At 44.7% G+C, this 21,423-nt stretch overlaps 1 protein-coding gene across 2 annotated transcripts in view; it reads right to left on the reverse strand.

Moving 5' to 3' along the window:
• AP4S1 (adaptor related protein complex 4 subunit sigma 1) overlaps window positions 1-21,423 on the reverse strand; it is a 59,560-nt gene that overhangs the window by 18,888 nt on the left and 19,249 nt on the right. For both annotated transcript variants that reach the window (XR_006387083.1, XM_044272528.1), the window contains exon 2: window positions 16,539-16,698. Coding sequence is in view for 1 of the 2 variants with exons in the window: in XM_044272528.1 (XP_044128463.1) it covers window positions 16,539-16,676 (138 nt within the window). In the remaining variant the exon portion in view is untranslated. The remainder of the gene's footprint in view (window positions 1-16,538; window positions 16,699-21,423) is intronic.

Consider the following 21,423-nt stretch of genomic DNA (forward strand, 5'->3'; position numbering starts at 1 on the left):
GCAGCTATTTAGAACAGTACACCTTCTATACATGAAGATCATGACCAGTAATTTGCTGTGTATGCGGTAAATACATTGGGGCATGTGCCGGCTGGAACATATATGTACTACTGCATGAGGTTAACACAGACTATGACGTTTGTGTCTCTCCTACACCTTTCTCTCCGGGTCTACAGCTTTTGCTCTAAGAAATACAGAATTATTTTGCTGGGGCTATGCAATGATGGTGCTCATGACATCAGATGTGACATTTGGGGCCGCAGAGTCGACAGTGTTGATGCTGTGGCAGTATCTATCATTATGGTCTTACTAGAGGAATAGGCATGCCTTTTTTTTTTTTTATTCTTTTGTGTTTTCTTGGATAACTCAATGCTACATCCCCTTTGCATATTCCTTTTTTTATAAATGTGTTTTTTATTAACATTTTCAAAATACAATAAGAAAGTCTGTTGTAACATGGTTTGTGATCAGTATCCGGCGCAGCATTAAAGGGGTTGTCCGGGATTGGTGATATTTGCTTAAGTGCACTGTAGTCACCTTAATTGTTCATACATGCCTGCATTATCTTTATTTTCTATTTCTGATGCCCTGTATTCTAATCTCCAAATTCGGAGCCGGAAGTGCGGTTTCTCTACAAGTTAGTGACGTACCTGGCCCCTTTATGGAGAGCGAAGCCTCTTCTTCCGCTTCGCAAGGAGCCCGGTGACGTCACCGGCACCAACGAACATTATTCAGAGCGCAGAGAGGGCGGGTACTAGGTGGCAACAGGATGCGCTAAGTAACGGCCCTCTGGTCCGGTGACGTCACCGGCACACAAGAATATTATGCAGAGCGCAGGGAGGGAGGTTTGTAGGAGGTAACTTCAGGGCTATGTAACGCCCCTCTGGTCCGGTGACATTACAGGGCATTGTGCAGCCTTAGCTATGAAGATAGAGAGGAGGTATATGCGGGCAGGAGGCGGAATATAAATGAGGGGGGAGGATGCACGAGTGGAGACTGATCTGACTGACAGCCCGGACGCCGCTATGCTGCGCTGCCTTGTGGGACCCACAAGGCAGTGCGTCAGGAAGCTACCACAGATATACACAAACATGTCAATATTCAGTGGGGGACCGTGGAAGCACTGGAGAAGTGCTAAAAATACAGGGACACAACAGGGGGACCTTAAATCAGCTAGACATGGTAAAATATAATGTTTTAAAAAATCTTTTTGATCCCAGACAACCCCTTTAAAGGACATTCATTAAAGAAAAATATCACTGTGCCTAAGGAATGCATCCATAAAACCTACAACAAAAGTCTTGTCAATCCCGGAAGATTTGATAAACACGTAAAGATGATGTATAGATCGTGGATCTCCAGGAGCTTCTCCTGAGTGCATGCTGGAAACGCTCTCACTACCCGGACCACCAGTCAGCATATGAGAAGTGAACGTTCCAACCAATAAAACCAACTAAGGCTACTTTCACATCTGCATTTTCAATTCCGCTATTGAGATCTGTCATAGGATCTCAATAGCGGAAGAAAATGCTTCAATTTTGTCTCCATTCATTGTCAAAGGGGACAAAACTGAACTCAACTTAACGGAGTGCTCCAAAATGCATTCCGTTACATTTGGTTGCACCTCTTCAAGCAGCGTTTTCTGTCCACGATGTGGCGCGGAGCAAGACGGATCCGTCCTGACACACAATGTAGGTCAATGGGGACAGATCAGTTTTCGCTGACACAATAGAAAATTGATCTGTCCTGCATTGACTTTCAATGGTGCTCATGACGGATCAGTCATGACATAATACAACCGGATCCGTTCATGACGGATGCATGCGGTTGTGTTATTGTAACGGAAGCGTTTTTTTGCAGATCCATGATGGATCCGCCCAAAACGCGAGTGTGAAAGTAGCCTAACTGAACAGTGGCCCATCTCGCTCTATCCCCCTCTATTCAACCAGTATCAGAGTGATCTCAGAGGGCTCCGAAATTCTGCAGCCCAGTCTGATCTCAGTGCGCCCACTATCTGCAAGAACGGGATGCACTTTTGGCCGACAGACAAAGACTAAAAAGGCATCAGAAATGTCAGGACTTTGAAGTGAGAGGTTAAGAGACAGAAATTGGGGGATCATTACTCTATATACGAGTCTGGTTCCATACAGTCACAGAAAAGCAACAGAGCAGTTTAGAGCGAGTCTCTGCAGGAAGCCAGGCAATGTATTTACCCCATACTGTAAAGAAAGACTTCACCTGTTTTAGATGTATCCCATTGCAAGTCCCTAACAAATTAATAGCCATGCTCCAAAAAGATCTCATGGCGTTTATTTGGCAGAATAAGCACCCTAGAATCCCAAAAGCCTCTTTATATCCTTCGGTTAGAGCTGGAGGACTCGGGGTGCCAAATCTGCATAAGTATTATTTGGCCTCCTTGGCGGAGCAGGCGCTGGAGTGGTGGTCCCCATCCGCTCCCCACAAGTGGCTTGAGATAGAAAGGGCGTATGTTAAAAAGCATTCACTCCCAGCCATTCTAGCAGCACATGAACTGGGAAAGCTTTGCTATGAGGTTCCTCTCCCTGAAACATGTAAAGAAATGGTTTACGGTGCCAAAAGACAACATTCCTCTCATAGCGCTTGAATATCACATCTCTGATTTGAATCTAAAACCGTGGGTGGTTAGAGGATTGGATAAGCTGGGGGGTCTGTATACAACCTCGGGTCTAAAAGACTTCCAGTCCCTGCATGACACCTACTCCATCCCTAACGCTCTTTTTTTATCAGTTTCTACAGATACGTCACTTGTTAAATAGCTCCCCATTAACTCAACCCCAATCTTGTAACAGCCCCTTGCAACCCTATGTTGCATCACCCTCCCAATTCAGAGTGAAAATATCTGGTATATACTTAAACTTATTACTAAGCCAAGAGAGTGGGAAACAATCTTTTATGTTAAGATGGGAACAGGAGTTAGGTGCTGAGTTTTCCATTAGCCAGTGGAGAGAAGCAATGTCATGGTCCTTCAGAAGCACTAAATGTCTGAATCATATAGAACAGGCCAGGAAAATTCAACTCAGATGGTACTTAACCCCGAATAGGTTAGCCCACTGTTCGCCCGGCTACTCCCCGTTATGTTGGAGGAAATGTGGATCAGTTGGTACTCCCCTACACATGTGGTGGGACTGCCCTTACACCCGTAAATTCTGGCACGCGATGGAAGCTTTAATTCGGCAGGTCACGGATTCAACAATCACTTTGACCCCCGCCCTTTCCATCCTGGGAATAGGCTTGGAAGGCATTTCTTTCAAAATTAGATGGGTAACTGCCCATCTGATAAGTGCGGCGCGGAATATAATAGCGCGGCGGTGGAAGTTACCTTGCACCCCGTCAATATCGGAAGTAGCTGAGTCCGTTAACCATCACATGCATTGTGAATTGATGTTTGCCTCCTCTGCTTCCGTACGCATTCGCTGTCTTAATAACTGGATGCCTTGGTTATCTAGTCCTTATGCTATGCCTTTGCCGGAATGTCTTTGGTGACTTGGGCACATTTGGAGGGTTTGAAATGGGTTCGGGGAGGGAGGGATGGGGACTTAGGCGGGGATTTCTTTGTAATGTCACAACATTTGCTTCAGCATGGGCAATCTTAGCGTGAGCCTTGGTGGGACCTCATTTGTTCTTTATTATGTACTGTATGTATGTTTTCTTTTCTTGAAAAATGTACTTTGCTATACCTCGCATTGTGATATCACGCCATGATAGGCATGTATTGACTATATTATGCAAAGTATTAAATAAAAAATTATTGAAGATAAAGAAAGACTTCACCTTCCTCCCTTTATGCTGGGTCGCTTCTATCCAGTCCATCTTCTCAGAGAAAAGACTCAAGACGTGGGGACAGGTTGCTTCCAGACTTGAAATACTGCTTTTTACACCACAGCTGAAACCATGTGTAATAATTTCAGGTCCTTTTTGTGTATATTGTGTTGCATTTTATCTAAATAGGCCCTTAATTGCCCACATGAAATCCAAAGGGGTGTTGGGTGGTAAATTTGTGAACTTCAACTTGGAACTGTTGTATGTGTGAGCATTGCCATGTACAGTGATATAAGTTGGAGCATTTCCACATATCCTTTCCATCGGGAGGAAATGATGGGATTGTTCAACTGATTGGCCTGCCAGGGAGCATGTGAGACTGGGGTCATCCAAGTGACATTTAGTGATGGAGAGGTGGGACTCGTCATAATCAATGGGGGCATGAAGGAACTTGTATGTGTGTATAATAGCAGCTCTGCGGGAGCTGGCTCTACATACAGTGAGGAACAGAAGTATTTAAACACCCTGCGATTTTGCAAGTTCTCCCACTTAGAAATCATGGAGGTGTCTGAAATTCACATTGTAGGTGCATTCCCACTCAGAGATAAAATGTAAAAAACAAATTCAGGAAATCGCATTGTATGATTTTTAAAGCGTGTGTCTTGCACTGCTGAACATAAGTATTTGAACACCTGAGAAAATCAGTGTTAATATTTGGTACAGAAGCCTTTGTTTGCAATTACAGAGGTCAAACGTTTCCTGTAGCTCTTGACCAGGTTTGCACACACTGCAACAGGGATTTTGGCCCACTCCTCCACACGGATCTCCCCTAGATCTGTCAGTTTACGGGGATGTTGCTGAGCAACACGGAGTTTCAGCTCCCTCCAAAGATGTTCTATTGGATTTAGGTCTGGAGACTGGCTAAGTGTCACGGGTAGTATGGGGAAGGAAGGACAACCCGAGGGAACCACAACAAAACAACAGCAGACTACGCCCCAAACCTAGGGAAAAGAGGTCACCTCCCTTATGTCTCCATAAGCTGCTAACAACATGTGCAAATCTCAAAAGGTAGAAATGCACATGCACTGGAACCTGAGACTGCTGAAACAATGCACCAAACCCTCAGTTTAGGGAACAGGGAAAGAGGAAAAAGGCTCCTTCCAAACTGAAGGAGCCAGTGTCTCCCTGAGGCCTAGTCAGAACAGACACAACAGTCATAAATTTGAGTCAATATATTTCACCTTTATTTATGAAAAAAGCCTCTTCCATTTTCTAACAATTGCTCCAACAGTTGATCTCTGGTGTTTTTTGACAGCTCTTTGGTCTTGCCCATGGTAGTAGTTGGAGTCTGACTGTGGGGTGGACAGGTGTCTTTAACTGCCTCTGGACCGCCTAACGCAGGATCGCGGTCCGGAGGCGGCAGTCTGAGGCACAGTCACGCATATATGCGTCATCTCGCGAGAAGCGAGATGACGCGCACAGCCGGCCCGTGATGCGCAAGTTTGAGGGGGGGTCACATTATCAGCTTGCCAGCCAATGATCGTGGCTGGCAAGCTGATGATTTAAAAAAAAATGAATCACAGGCCAGTTAACACATTATATTTGTAAATATGATGTGTTAAATGGCTTCCCTGCTCCTCTGCTGGTCCTTTTCGTCGGTTGGTCTCAGCAGAGGAGCACAGATCACAGTGAGTACACAAGACACAACACTTATCCCCCAGATCACCCCCCATCACCCCAATTAACCCCTTGATCGCCCCTGTCAATCACCTAGTGAAAGGGAAAAAAGTGATCAGTGTAAACTGTCACTTTTTTTTTCACTAGTATTGACTGATAGTTTTAGGATAGTTTAGGCCCCTTGGTTACGTAGTTTAGCGATCGTTTAGCGCCCAGCCCACCGCACCGCAGTCACTGATTCGCTGATTAGCGTATTGCTAATCAGCATTTGTACTTTTATAGTATCTGTAAGTGATCAAAACTGATCACCGTCAGATCTATAATAGTATTAGTGTCACCTTAGCTCGCCCTCCACCCAAAACGCAGTGTTTGCCCAATCAGGCCTGATCGGTCGCCCACACGTGCGTTCACCCACGCCCGCCCCGCCGCAGTGACAAAAAATATTTTTTTTTGGGATCACTGCACAATCACTTTACAAGCGCTGCGCTGCAGTTTTGATATTTTTTTATCAATCGCAGCGGCCTCCGGTACTTCTCTTGCCTCCCATTTGTAAGACAGGCTTGCTTTTTTTTCTTGGGTAGTCTCAGGGAATACCCCTAAATTTAGTAGTCCAAATGTCAAACGGGGTATTCTTCTGAAGAGGCCTACAGGCTTCTGATCCAGTCGGATGAGGAATGGGAACCCTCATCTGATTAATCTGGCGGGTCAGAATATGAACCTGTAGAAAGCAGTGGCAGTCTGACACAAAGTTCGGATGAGGAAGTTGATACCACCAGGAGTACCCGGCCCCGTGTCGCTAGACCACAGGTTGCACAGGATCCGCTTCAAGGGCAGCAGAGTGGGGCTGGCGCTGTCTGATTACGTGGTGAGGCATACACCAGCAGCCCAGCCCACCCTGGACCTAGTACCAGCACTGCCGTACAACATGGTGAAGTGGCGAGCACCAGAAGGGCAGTTGAAGCTGGTAGGGTGGCACGTGCAATAGTTATCCCGTCGCAGCCACCGCACAGACAGGCCAGTAGACCCCCTAGAGTCCCTGAGGTGCTGGCAAACCCTGATTGGCAGTTCCCAACTTCAGCCTCACCATTAGTTCCCCCTTTCACCGCCCAGTCTGGAGTTTGGGTTGAGACAGCTCAGATCGGTTCGGCCCTGCGATTTTTTGAGCTGTTCTTGCCTGCGGAGCTCTTGGACATAGTCGTGGCAGAAACAAACCGGTATGCCACTCAATTTATATCCGCCAACCCGGGAAGCTTTTATGCCCAGCCTTTCCGGTGGAAACCAGTCCAAGTTTCCGAATTACATTTTTTTCTGGGCCTTCTCCTCAACATGGGTCTAACCAAAAAGCATGAATTGCGGTCATATTGGTCCACGGACCCAATTCATCGCATGCCCATGTTCTCTGCTGCTATGTCCAGGGCACGATTTGAGGCCATCCTGTGTTTCCTGCACTTTAGTGACAATAGAACCTCTCATCCCAGAGGCCACCCAGCTTTTGACCGGCTCCACAAAATTCGGCCCCTCATAGACCACTTCAACCAGAAATTTGCAGATTTGTATACCCCTGAGCAAAACATCTGCGTAGACGAGTCCCTGATACATTTTACCGGCGCCTTGGCTTCAAACAATACATCCCAAGCAAGCGCGCCCGGTATGTGGTCAAATTGTATAAGCTCTGTGAAAGGGCCACAGGCTATACCCACAAATTTTGGATCTATGATGGTAAAGATCAGACCCTGGAGCCGGTCGGTTGCCCTGACTACCTGGGGAGCAGTGGGAAGACAGTCTTTATGGGACAGTGGGTACCATCTTTATGTGGACAATTTCTACACAAGTGTGCCCCTCTTCAGGCATTTGTTCCTAGAACAGATTGGCTGCTGTGGCACCGCGCGACCTAGTCGCAGGGGCTTCCCCCAACGGCTCGTTACCACCCGTCTTGCAAGGGGGGAGAGGGCTGCCTTGTGTAATGAAGAACTGCTCGCGGTGAAATGGAGAGACAAGCGTGACGTTTACATGCTCTCCTCCATTCACGCAGACACGACAATCCAAATTGAACGAGCAACCAGTGTCATTGAAAAGCCCGATGTAGCTGTGTCCTGGCTTATACATATCTACTGTATGTGTATTATACACATTCTGTACTATAGCTTCACCACACTGAGAGCTGCTCACAAAGCTAATCTACATATTACAACTTTATTCACAGGCAGAATGTATGATTATACAGACACCAGTAATATGATTTACATATGGATTGGCCACACTAGTACGCAAGTTTCATAGTGAGTAGTGCATTACGCTACCTTGCCTACACTTTACATGTGAATACTGGTGTGAGCGAGGCCCGGCGATGTATCAGTGTTAGCATAGTAAAAATGACAGCATTCATAAGACGCACTGCCATTCCCCCCCCCCCCCCCCACACACACACACACTTTTATGGGGCGAAAAATATAGTATAATTTTTTCATATGGTTTTAAATAAAAATGATAAAATAAATAAATAAATAAATATATATATATATATATATATATAAATAATCACTATACCACTAGGCTACCACATAGAGATGTGTACTTTTCCATGCTTATAAGCTAACACATATTACTGGTGTCTGTATAATCATACATTCTGCCTGTGACTAAAGCAGTAATATGTAGATTAGCTTCGTTAGCAGATCTCAGTGTGGTGAAGCTATAGTACAGAGTGTGTATAATACACATATATACAGTAAATATGTATAAGCCAGGACACAGCTCTGCCCTGTCAGTCAAGGGGAGGGGGCGTGTGCAGAGCGCGGGGGTGTTACATAGCAGTGCTCAGAATATTCAGCCCCACCTCTTAGTGCTCAAATTGCTCATTTGCATATGAATAGAAACACAGATATATTTGCAGTTGTTTATCATACAGACAAAATAAAGGTACAGTTTTAATCGGCATGATGAAGACGATCCAGCGGTCATGGTCCATATCGGAACCAATGACAAAGTTAGAGGTAGGTGGAGAGTCCTTAAAAATGATTTCAGGGATTTAGGTCAAAAGCTGAGGGCAAGGACCTCAAAGGTAGTATTTTCCGAAATACTACCTGTACCACGGGCCACACAAGAAAGGCAACGGGAGATTAGGGAGATTAACAAGTGGCTCAAGAACTGGTGTAGGAAGGAGGGGTTTGGGTTCCTGGAGAACTGGGCCGATTTTTCTATCAGCTACAGGCTCTATCGTAGGGACGGGCTGCACCTCAATGGGGAAGGGGCAGCCGTGCTGGGGAGAAAGATGGCTAGAGGGTTGGAGGAGTGTTTAAACTAGGGACTGGGGGGCAGGGTAATTACGTTATAGGACGGGAAGATAGTGCAGATAGAGACCGGGGGCAAAGTAATGGGACTGGGGGAGGAATGGAAGGAGGGACTAGAACAGTTCAGAAGGAAAGGTGTAGGGTAAAAAATATACATAAACCTCTCAAATGTATGTATACTAATGCCAGAGCCCTGACTAATAAAACTGGTGAACTGGAATTAGTGATGTGTGAGGAGGACTATGACATAGTGGGAATAACTGAGACATGGCTGGATGATAGCTATGACTGGGCGGTTAATGTACAGGGTTACAGTCTGTTTAGAAAGGATCATCAAAACTGGAGAGGGGGAGGGGTCTGCCTTTATGTAAAGTCCGGTCTAAAGCCCACACTCCGCGAAGATATAAGTGAGGGACATGAACATGTGGAGTCACTGTGGGTAGAGATACATGGAGCTAAAAACAACAATAAATTACTAATAGGAGTTTACTATAAACCACCTAATATACCAGAGTCCACAGAAAATCTACTACTAAACGAGATAGACGAGGCGGCAAATAATAATGAGGTGGTAATTATGAGGGACTTCAACTACCCAGATATAGACTGGGAAACTGAAACTTGTATATCTCATAAGGGAAACAGGTTCTTGGCAATAACCAAAGACAATTAATTACCTCTCCCAACTGGTTCAGGACCCGACTAGAGGGACGGCCATACTGGACTTAGTATTAACCAATAGGCCTGACAGAACAACACACGTGCAGGTTGGGGGACACCTGGGAAATAGTGACCATAAAGTAATAACCTTCCAATTATCATTCAAAAGAGCGTTTCTACAGGGAGGAACAAAAATACCAAACTTCAAAAAAGCTAAATTTAGCCAACTAAGAGAGGCCATAGGCCGAACTAACTGGGACAAAGTCCTCAAAAAAAAAAAATACAGCCACAAAATGGGATATCTTTAAAAACATCCTAAAATCTCATTGTGAGAGGTACATATCGTATGGGAATAAAAGGTTAAGGAACAAAAAGAAACCAATGTGGATAAATAGAACTGTAAAGAAAGTAATAAATGACAAAAAGAAAGCATATAATTCACTGAAACAGGAGGGTAGCACGGAAGCACTGAAAAACTATAAAGAAAAAATAGAACATGTAAAAAACAAATAAAAGCGGCCAAACTAGAGACCGAGAGATTAATTGCCAAAGAGAGTAAAACTAACCCTAAAATGTTCTTCAATTATATAAATGTTAAAAAGTATAAATCTGAAGGTGTCGGCCCTTTAAAGAGTGATGAGGGGGAAGTCGCAGAGAGCGATGAGGAGAAAGCAAAGCTGTTAAATATTTTTTTCTCCAATGTATTCACTGAGGAAAATAAATGTCAGATGACATGCAGAATGCAAAAATTAATTCCCCATTAAAAGTGTCCTGTCTGACCCAGGAAGAAGTACATCAGCGACTTAAAAAGATTAAAATAGACAAAGTGCCAGGACCGGATGGCATACACCCCCGTATCCTAAAGGAATTAAGTAATGTCATAGCCAGACCCTTATTTCTGATATTTGCAGACTCTATATTGACAGGGAATGTCCCACAGGATTGGCACATGGCAAATGTGGTGCCAATATTCAAAAAGGGTCCAAAAACAGAGCCTGGAAACTATAGGCCGGTAAGCTTAACATCTGTTGTGGGTAAACTGTTTGAAGGTTTTCTGAGAGATGCTATATTAGAGCATCTCAACGGAAATAAGCAAATAACGCCATATCAGCATGGCTTCGTGAGGGATCGGTCATGTCAGACAAATTTAATCAGTTTCTATGAGGAGGTAAGTTCTAGACTTGACAGCGGCGAATCAATGGATGTCGTGTATCTGGACTTCTCCAAAGCATTTGACACTGTACCACATAAAAGGTTAGTATATAAAATGAGAATGCTCGGACTGGGAGAAAACATCTGTATGTGGGTAAGTAACTGGCTCAGTGATAGAAAACAGAGGGTGGTTATTAACGGTACACACTCAGATTGGGTCACTGTCACTAGTGGGGTACCTCAGGGGTCAGTATTGGGCCCTATTCTCTTCAATATATTTATTAATGATCTTGTAGAAGGCTTGCATAGTAAAGTATCAATTTTCGCAGATGACACTAAACTGTGTAAAGTAATTTACACTGATGAGGTATACTGCTACAGAGGGATCTGGATAGATTGGAGGCTTGGGCAGATAAGTGGCAGATGAGGTTTAACACTGATAAATGTAAAGTTATGCACATGGGAAGGAAAAATGCAAGTCACCCGTACATACTAAATGGTAAAACACTCGGTAACACTGACATGGAAAAGGACCTAGGAATTTTAATAAACAGCAAACTAAGCTGCAAAAAATAGTGTCAGGCAGCTGCTGCCAAGGCCAACAAGATAATGGGTTGCATCAAAAGGGGCATAGATTCCCGTGATAAGAACATAGTCCTACCACTTTACAAATCGCTAGTCAGACCACACATAGAGTACTGTGTACAGTTCTGGGCTCCTGTAAACAAGGCAGACATAGCAGAGCTGGAGAAGGTCCAGAGGAGGGCATCTAAAGTAATAACTGGAATGGGGCAACTACAGTACCCTGAAAGATTATCAAAATTAGGGTTATTCACTTTAGAAAAAAGACGACTGAGGGGAGATCTAATTAATATGTATAAATATATCAGAGGTCAGTACAGAGATCTATCCCATCAGCTATTTATCCCCAGGACTGTGACTGTGACGAGGGGACATCCTCTGCGTCTGGAGGAAAGAAGGTTTGTACACAAACATAGAAGAGGATTCTTTACGGTAAGAGCAGTGAGACTCTGGAACTCTCTGCCTGAGGAGGTGGTGATGGTGAGTACAATAAAGGAATTCAAGAGGGGCCTGGACGTATTTCTGGAGCTTAATAATATTACAGGCTATAGCTACTAGAGAGGGGTCGTTGATCCAGGGAGTTATCTGATTGCCTGATTGGAGTCGGGAAGGAATGTTTTATTCCCCTAAAGTGGAGAAAATTGGCTTCTACCTCACAGGTTTTTTTCTTGCCTTCCTCTGGATCAACTTGCAGGATAACAGGCTGAACTGGATGGACAAATGTCTTTTTTCGGCCTTATGTACAATATTACTATGATGAGCCCTACCAGGCCGTATGTCTGGTTTAATAGGATGAATCCTGGTGACAGAGCCGCTTTAAATTTGGAGGTTCATTCTTGGGGTGTTACATGGTGTAAGATTTCCCTGGCATACCTAGAAGATGGAACGCTAATAAAGGGGAATTTATCTTGTAGTTCAGGGAGAGATAGCAGCATTTTTTGCAAAATGTAACAAGGGTGCTTTGGAGGCTATATATTTTCTTTCCAATCTTAAACTACTTGGTATGAGGTTCCCTGTTGGAATTGGGGGTTTAGTGTAAAGTAAAGGAGTACAGGGGGTTGCGTGATTTGAGGGTGCGTATCTTGTGCCAAGGCTGCCAGGTTGTCAATGGTAGAAGGTTAGATCCAGCTTCTTCTGGCAGGAACGTATAAGGCACGTGTAGCAGATTAGACAGAAAAGCATTAGGGAGAAATAATTGCTCTAGGGCCGCATCAGAGTGGTAAACCGTGGACTGAAGGCAATCCGTTATCTAGAGCAGCCAGGTTATAACATTGTATATCGGGGAAATTGAGCCCTCCATTTAGTCTAGGCTGCTGCAGAACATGAAATGGAATTGTTACCCCCTCCCCAAATGAATGATCTACAGAGATAGTTGATTTGTTTCTCATCTTAAGGAGATAAATAGACTGGAAGGCATTGAAATAAGTAGCGTTATCTGCGGAATTCTTCATTTTCAGGATGTTTGATTCCAGGTTAATAATGTGTGCTGGAGGGAATTAATATATTGGGAAATATTATGGTTATATAAATTGGATGGCGAACAGGTTACCTCCACCGCTAGGTATTTAATGGATTTCATGCACCACCACAGTGAAACAGTTGTGGTCCACGACTCCACGTACGAGTAGGTGGGCCTTTAACATAAGGGCTACATATTTGCTTAGGTTTAGAAAATAACCCGAGAGAGCCTAATGTACGAATTTCAGACAGTAAAAGTAGTAGGTTTTGTCTTGGATCAGAGACCAGGGGGAGGAAGTCATCGACAAAAGCAGAACCAGTGTTTCCCTGTGGCCCAAATGTATCCCAGTGAAGGTAGAGGTATTCTGGAGGTGATGGAACAAGGGATCAACAGATACATTAAATAATAAAGGAGAAAGAGGACAGCCCTGTCGCGCTTCCCTTGCATAGTCCTATTAGTCTGATAGGTTACTTTAGCGAATCAATTCTAATAAAATTAATAAACTAATAAAATTAATTTAGAATTTTCCCCCAAATCTGCTTCAAAACCAAGGCGAAATGTTGGCGATTCGATCCGAGCAAGTTTAGCAAAATGGTATCCATGATTTTTACATATAACAGTAGGTAGCATAGCAGGGGAAGGAAGATGAAGAAGGAAAAAAAATAAAAAATCACAGAAAATAATGCACTAACACAATAGAAGCAAGCATTATATATGGACTAAGCCCTCACTCTGATATGATAAATAGTGAAGAAGGACCGGCACTCACTTTCTTGATGATATGAAGATATGATATGGAAAAAACAAAACAACTCTTCATATCATCAAGAAAGTGAGTGTCGGTCCTTCTTCGCTATATACTAGTGGGACGTCTTCCCTGGACACGTGCACCACGTGTAAACCGCAGTGCCGACCCATCTTATTCAAATACTCATGCCAAGGTGGTCTCAGTCAGGCAGGTCCTACTCTAAACCTATCCATGCCATCTACATTCAGGAGAGCCTGCACATATAGTCGATCACTGGACCCCAGGCAGGCCTTGGCTGGTGGGCTTGCCCATAATGCCATGCAGTCAGTTTCACAGCCAATCAGGAGGGACCATATAGACATGTGTCACTATGTAAAGTTCCAAGCAGAGAGGCTGTCCACTGATGCAACAGGACGTTTCTGCCACAGACAACAATTTAGACACAAATAAAGGGAGGTAAGGGTCTTACAGGGACAGTGTTATAGAACATATATGTAATCACTGCATGCCCCTTCCCTTCATACAGCTGATCAGCGGGGGTGCCAGGTGTCGGACCCCTGCGCCGATCTGATATTGATGACCTTTTTTTTTTTACATCACCATATTCTGACCCCCATAACTTTTTTTTATAGCTATATCTACTGAGCTGTGTGGGGGCAAATTTTTTTGAGGGACAATCTGTACTTTTGTATTGATACCATTTTGGAGTGTGTGTGACTTATTGATCACATTTTATTAAATTTTTTTTGGGTAAGAGAAGCAATGAAAAAATGGCAAATTGGCCATTTGGACCCTTTTTTCCGTTACTCCAGTCACCGTATTGGAAAAATATTTTTATTTTATTATATGGAAAGGGGGTTTAAACTTTTATATTTTTAAAAAGTTTTATTTTTTTGTAATGATTTTGAAGCTCATATAGGAGCATACAAAATCTATTTTTTTTATTTTGAACAATCATGTATTTGTGACACGTTGTCAGTACATACCCTATTGTTCAACCCATAAGACACATTTTTTCCCTCAAAATTGGGGGGAAAGTGCCCCTGCGTCTTATGAGGCAAATACTAATAAGTGTTTCCATTATGGAAGTGCTCATTAGTACCGGAGGACCAGAAAGCGATGAAGGCTCTGTACTCACAGCTTCCTGGTCCTCGGCTGTCAACTGTGCTGTGGCTGTGCACAGTGCGAGAGCGCTCTGTGACCTCACGCTGTGCGCATCAGATCACAGCACAGCCGACGGAGGAGGAGGAAGAAGAGCGCTGGAGCAGAGGAGTGTGCGGCGTCCGGAGAAGAAGAGGTGTTTATTTTATTTTATAAAACATGAGGCAATATGGGGCTGCTGGTGGCTGATCTGAGGCAATGGGGGCTGCTGGGGCTGATATGAGGCAATGATAAATGCTGGGAGTTACTATGAGAGGCAATGGAGGCTGATATGAGACTGCTAGAAGCTGATGAGAGGCATGGAGCTCTTATCTGAGGTCTGATTGGGGGTCATTCATATTGGAGTCTAAGCTGAGGTCTTATTAACATTGGGAATCTGATTGGGGCTGTCAGCTGAGGTCTGATTAACATTGGGGGTCTGATTGCTGGTCTGACCTGAGGGCTAATAAAAAATATATTTTTCTTTATTGTCCTCCTCTAAAACCTAGCTGCGTCTTATCGGCCGGTGTGTCTACGGTAGTTTTTCCTTGTATTTAATACTTTAAAAAAATATATAATTTTTTTTTCTTTGCATCACCATATTCTGACCCATATTCACCCATATTCCGAGGGCTCATTTTTTGAGCTGTGATGAGTTTTCTATTGATACCATTTTGGAGCGTGTATGACTTTTTGGTAATTTTTTATTCAATTTATTTTTGAGGTGAAGCGACAAAAAAATGGCAAACCAGTTATTTAGATTTTTTTATTCCGTTTTACATTTTAATAGTTCAGGCATTTTGGGATGCAGCGATAGCAATGATATGGAGGGGCCAATTGAAAAAAATAAAAAAAGCCCTTGATTCTGCTTAGGACAGACAAGAAAAGATTTTAGGCTTCCTCTTTAACGTGAGATCGTTTGTCTCATAGACTGCAATGATTCAACTTTGCAGCCTGTGGGAGATTTACTATGTTCTGATCAAGTCCTGCCACAGGCGTTATGACAGGCCAGGCCAACCGAACAACTCCCTCAATCTCAGCACTGGGAGAGCCATTTGGTTCCAAGGAGCAGGGAGCTCCCGAGATTTTGACATCTCAGATGCCATGTCACAAATGACTAGGGCATCTAAGGAGTTAAAAGACTTCCTCTGGGTGTCTGCTGTGTAAAACAGCAAACACTCTGCGGCTAAAGTATCCGCTCAGCTACTGAGTAGGCATCATCTTTAAAGTTGTAACTTGCGTAATACATTTACAGCGCAAGTCGTGAAGGGTTAAAGTGAATCTGTCACAATGAAAATGCAGTGCCATTTGCAGGCAACATGCTCTAGAGCAGGACGAACTAGGTAGATTGCTGTATAGTTTTGTTAGAAAAGTTCCAGTATAACTAGCCATTTATTCATTTAAATCCCTGCTCTTTCTATGCTTAGGAGTTGTGCGGGCAGGCTTACTCAGTGACTTACAGCCTTCATGTATACGTGTGCATACCGAGGAGTCAATTACTGAATAGGACCACCAACATGACTAGGAAGCATAGAAAGAACATGGGCCAAGGCTCTGATACCATACTGGGCCCCAAAGGTCCAGAGGAAAAATAATTTGGAGCTGCCTTTGAAGCCAATCACTTGCCACTAGGGTCTATTTCTTTGACTAAAAACCTATCAGACTTTATTGATGAAATAGGGGTTGGGCCTCGAGAATAATTTCTTCGTTTGGGCCGAAGGAACCCCAGACCTATACAGCTGCCTGCAGTTTGCACTGCATTCTCAATGTATCAGGTTCACTTTAAATTGATCTCTTCCATTTAAAAGGTTATTCCAGTTATGTAAAATTATGCCCTATCCTGTGGGTCACTCCGTTCATTAATATGGGAATTCCAGAGATAGCTGAGCGCTGTACTCTGCTATCTTCAGAACTCCCATGGAAATGAATGGAGCAGCAGGATGCATTGGCCCCCCGTTCTATCCCCCTGTGGATATGGGAGAACGTTATATAAAGTTCTAAAAAATCTAGGTGATGTGCCATATAATCATACCTGATCTTTGGGACGAGAGAGACATAGTTTGATGACTTCAGATTCTAACACTGTTCTCTTCTGAACTTCCGTGCAATCATAATATCGAGACAGCCTAGTCTGTCCTTGCTTGTTAACAATCAGGAAAAGTTTTATCATCTCAGCAAGTGAAAAAAGATGCCTACATTTTGACAAAAAAAAAAAAATAAAGGTTAGCTGAATATGTTTTTCACTTTAGTTTATACAAAACTTCCATCAAAATCTTTTGATCACATACACAGCTCAAAAAAATAAAGGGAACATAAAATACCACATCCTAGATCTCAATGAATGAAATATTCCAGTTGCAAATCTTTATTCATTACATAGTGGAATGTGTTGAGAACAGTAAAACATAAAAATGATCAATGTAAATGAAAATGAATATCCCATGGAGGTCTGGATTTGGAATGACACTCTAAATCAAAGTGGAAAATAAAATTCCAGGCTGATCCAACTTCAGTAGTAATGCCTCAAGAAAAGGACATGAGGCTCAGTAGTGTGTGTGGCCTTCACATGCCTGTATGACCTCTCTACAACACCTGGGCATGCTCCTGATGAGGCGGCTGAATACTGAATAGGACCACCAACATGACTAGTAAGCATAGAAAGAACAGGAATGTATAAGTACCAGAGGATCCTCCTAGACCTGGATTAAAGCATCAGTCAACTCCTGGACAGTCTGTGGTGCAATGTGGCCTTGGTGGATGGAACGAGACATTATGTCCCATATGTGCTCGATTGGATTCAGGTTTGGGGAACGGGCACGCCAGTCCATAGTATTAATGCCTTAATCATGCAGAAACTGCTGACACACTTCAGCCACATGAAGCCTAGCATTGTCATGCATCAGAAGGAACCCAGGGCCCACTGGACCTGCATATGGTCTCAAAATGGGTCTGAGGTTCTCATCCCGGTACTTAATGGCAGTCAGGGTACCTCTGGCTAGCACATAGAGGACTGTGCGACCATCCAAAGAAATGCCTCTCAACACCATTACTGACCCAGTACCAAACCGGTCAAGCTGGACGATGTTGCAGACAGCAGAACGTTCTCCACGGCGTCTCCAGACTCTGTCACATATGCTTAGTGCGGACCTGCACTCATCCGTGAAGAGCACAGGGCGCCAATGTCAAATCTGCCAATCTTTGTGTTCTCTGGCAAATGCCAATGGCCCTGTTGTCAGCACAACACTGACTTGTGCAACTCGGGTCCCTCATACCACCCTCATGGACTCTGTTTCTGACAGTTTGAGCAGACACATGGATATAAGTGGCCTGCTGGAGGTCATTTTGCAGGGCTCTGGCACTTGGGTTGTTGCCCTCCTACTGCCCCCTCCACGTCTCCTGGTGTACTGGCTTGTCTCCTGGTATCTGCTCCATTCTTTGGACACTGTGCTGACAGATGCAGCTAACCTTCCTGCCACAGCTCGCATTGATGTGCCATCTTGGATGAGCTGCACTACCTGAGCAAGTTCTGTGAGTTGTAGACACCACCTTATGCTACCTCTAGGGGTGAGAGCAAGGAGAAAATGCAAAAGCGACCAAAACAGACAAAAAGGATGAGAACATCGCCACCTGCAGAACTCCTCCTTTATTTGGGATGTCTTGCTAATGGCCTATCATTTCTACCTGTTGTCTGTTCAATTTGCACAACAGCAGGAGAAATTGATTCACAATCAGCGTTGTTTCATAACTGGACAGAAGTGTCACTGATTTGGAGTTACATTGTGTTGTTTAAGTGTTCCCTTTATTTTTTTTGACCCATGTATTAACAGCCTATAATTGAATATTCTATGTTTTGTTTTTAAAAAATAAAGGTTAAATAATTTTCTGGATATCATTTTTGGAAGTCACTCCATGTATTCCACTTCCTGTCCTAGTTCCTTAACAATTTCTTTGGTCTTTTAGCATGCCAAATAGCCTTGTTTAAGGGGTTGTCTCACTTCAACAAATGCCATTTATCATGTAAAGAAAGTTATTACAAGGCACTTACTAATGAATTGTGAATGTCCATATTGTCTTCTTCGCTGGCTTCTTTCAATTCTCCATCACATTACTATACACAGCTTGTTTCCATGGTTACAACCACCATGCAATCCAGCAGTGGTGGCCGTGCTTGCACAATATAGGAAAAAGCGCCGTCCTCTCTGGTGGCTGTGACTGCGGAAGTGCTCATAGTCCAGCTTTTTTTTCTATAGTGTTCAAGCACGACCATCACTACAGGGTAGTCATAATCATGGAAACGAGCAGTGTATAATGTGATGAAAAAATGAATCAAGCCAGCAAAGGAGGCAATATGGGTAATAACAATGTTTCCACATTGGCACTGTTGTGGATTTACTGTGAATGCCATACACAGTGTTTCCACAACAGTGCCACCATACCAGAGCCATACACAGTGCTACCACAACAGTGCCGCCATAAACACTGTACCACATAAAAGGTTAGTATATAAAATGAGAATGCTCGGACTGGAAGAAAATGTCTGTAAGTGGGTAAGTAACTGGCTCAATGATAGAAAACAGAGGGTGGTTATTAACCACCTCCCGACCGCCTAACGCACCGATGCGTCCGGGAGGTGGTTGATTTGTTCCTCCTGGACGCATCGGCGCGTCATCTCGCGAGATGCGAGATTACGTCACAGCCAGCCCGCGCATGCGCATCGCGGGCCGGCATTTCGCAGCAGAGTATTTCGTCAGCAGCCTGCCGGCCACGATCATTGGCTGGCAGGTTGCTGATTTTTAAAAAATCCAATCAGCAGCCATTTAACCCATCATATTAGTAAATATGATGGGGTTATATGGCTGCTGTGCTCCTCTGCTCCTTCTTTTGGTCGGTTGGTTCCAGCAGAGGAGCATACATCACTGTGAGTACCCACTACACCACACTTAGCCCCCAGATCACCCCAATTAACCCTTTGATCACCCCTTTGATCGCCCCTGTCAATCACTAGTGAAAGGAAAAAAGTGATCAGTGCAAACTGTCACTTTTTTTTTTCACTGGTATTGACCGTTAGGTTTCAGTATAGTTTAGGCCCCTTGGTTAGGTAGTTTAGGGATCGGTTAGCGCCCAGCCCACCGCACCGCAGTCCGTTATTCGCTGATTAGCGTATCGCTAATCAGCATTTGTACTTTTATAGTATCTGGAAGTGATCAAAACGGATCACGGTCAGATCTATAATTGTATTAGTGTCACTTTAGTTCTCCCTCCACCCAAAACGCAGTGTTTGCCCGATCAGGCCTGATCGGTCGCCCACACGTGCGTTCGCCCACGCCCGCCCCACCGCAGTGACCAAGCCTACAGGCTTCTGACCCAGTCGGATGAGGAGTGGGAACCCTCATCTGATGAATCCAGCGGGTCAGAATACGAACCTGTAGAAAGCAGTGGCTCTCTGACCCAAAGTTCGGACGAGGAGGCTGAGGTCCCTGATAGCAGCAGGCGTACCCGGCCCCGTGTCGCTAGACCGCAGGTTGCGCAGGATCCGCTTCAAGAGCAGCAGAGTGGGGCTGGTGCTGTCGGATTACGTGGTGAGGCATACACCAGCAGCCCAGCCCTTCCTGGACCTAGTACCAGCACTGCCGTAGAACATGGTGAAGTAGCGAGCACCAGAAGGGCAGTTGAAGCTGGTACGGTGGCACGTGCAGTAGTGACCCCGTCGCAGCCACCGCAAAGACGTGCCCGTAGAGCCCCTAGAATCCCAGAGGTGCTGGCAAACCCTGATTGGCAGTCCCCAACTTCAGCCGCACCTGTAGTTCCCCCTTTCACCGCCCAGTCTGGAGTTCGGGTTGAGACAGCTCAGATCGGTTCGGCCCTGGGATTTTTTGAGCTGTTCTTGACTGCGGAGCTCTTAGACATAGTTGTGGCAGAGACAAACCGGTATGCCACACAATTTATAACCACTAACCCGGGAAGCTTTTATGCCCAGCCTTTCCGGTGGAAACCAGTCCAAGTTTCCGAAATTAAAACTTTTCTGGGCCTCCTCCTCAACATCGGCCTGACAAAAAAGCATGAATTGCGGTCATATTGGTCCACGAACCCGATTCATCACATGCCCATGTTCTCTGCTGCTATGTCCAGGACACGATTTGAGACCATCCTGCGTTTCCTGCACTTTAGTGATAACAGCACCTCCCGTCCCAGAGGCCACCCTGCTTTTGACCGGCTCCACAAAATTCGGCCCCTCATAGACCATTTCAACCTGAAATTTTCAGATATGTATACCCCAGAGCAAAACATCTGCGTAGACGAGTCCCTTATACATTTTACCGGGCGCCTTGGCTTCAAACAATACATCCCAAGCAAGCGCGCCCGGTATGGGGTCAAATTGTATAAGCTCTGTGAAAGGGCCACAGGCTATACCCACAAATTTTGTGTCTATGAGGGAAAAGATCAGACCCTGGAGCCGGTCGGTTGCCCTGACTACCTGGGGAGCAGTGGGAAGATAGTCTGGGACTTGGTGTCACCCTTATTCGGCAAGGGGCACCATCTTTATGTGGACAATTTTTACACAAGTGTGGCCCTCTTTAGGCATTTGTTTCTAGAACGGATTGGCGCCTGTGGTACCGCGCGAACTAGTCGCGCGGGCTTCCCCCAACGGCTCGTTAGCACCCGTCTTGCAAGGGGGCAGAGGGCCGCACTGTGTAACGAAGAACTGCTCGCGGTGAAATGGAGAGACAAGCGTGACGTTTACATGCTCTCCTCCATTCACGCAGACACGACAATACTAATTGAGCGAGCAACCCGTGTCATTGAAAAGCCCCTCTCAGTCCACGACTATAACCTTCACATGGGAGGGGTGGACTTCAATGACCAGATGTTGTCTCTGTATTTAGTTTCCCGCAGAACCAGACGCTGGTATAAGAAGG

The sequence above is a fragment of the Bufo gargarizans genome, chromosome 11, assembly GCF_014858855.1.
Source record: "Bufo gargarizans isolate SCDJY-AF-19 chromosome 11, ASM1485885v1, whole genome shotgun sequence".
Taxonomy (NCBI): domain Eukaryota; kingdom Metazoa; phylum Chordata; class Amphibia; order Anura; family Bufonidae; genus Bufo; species Bufo gargarizans.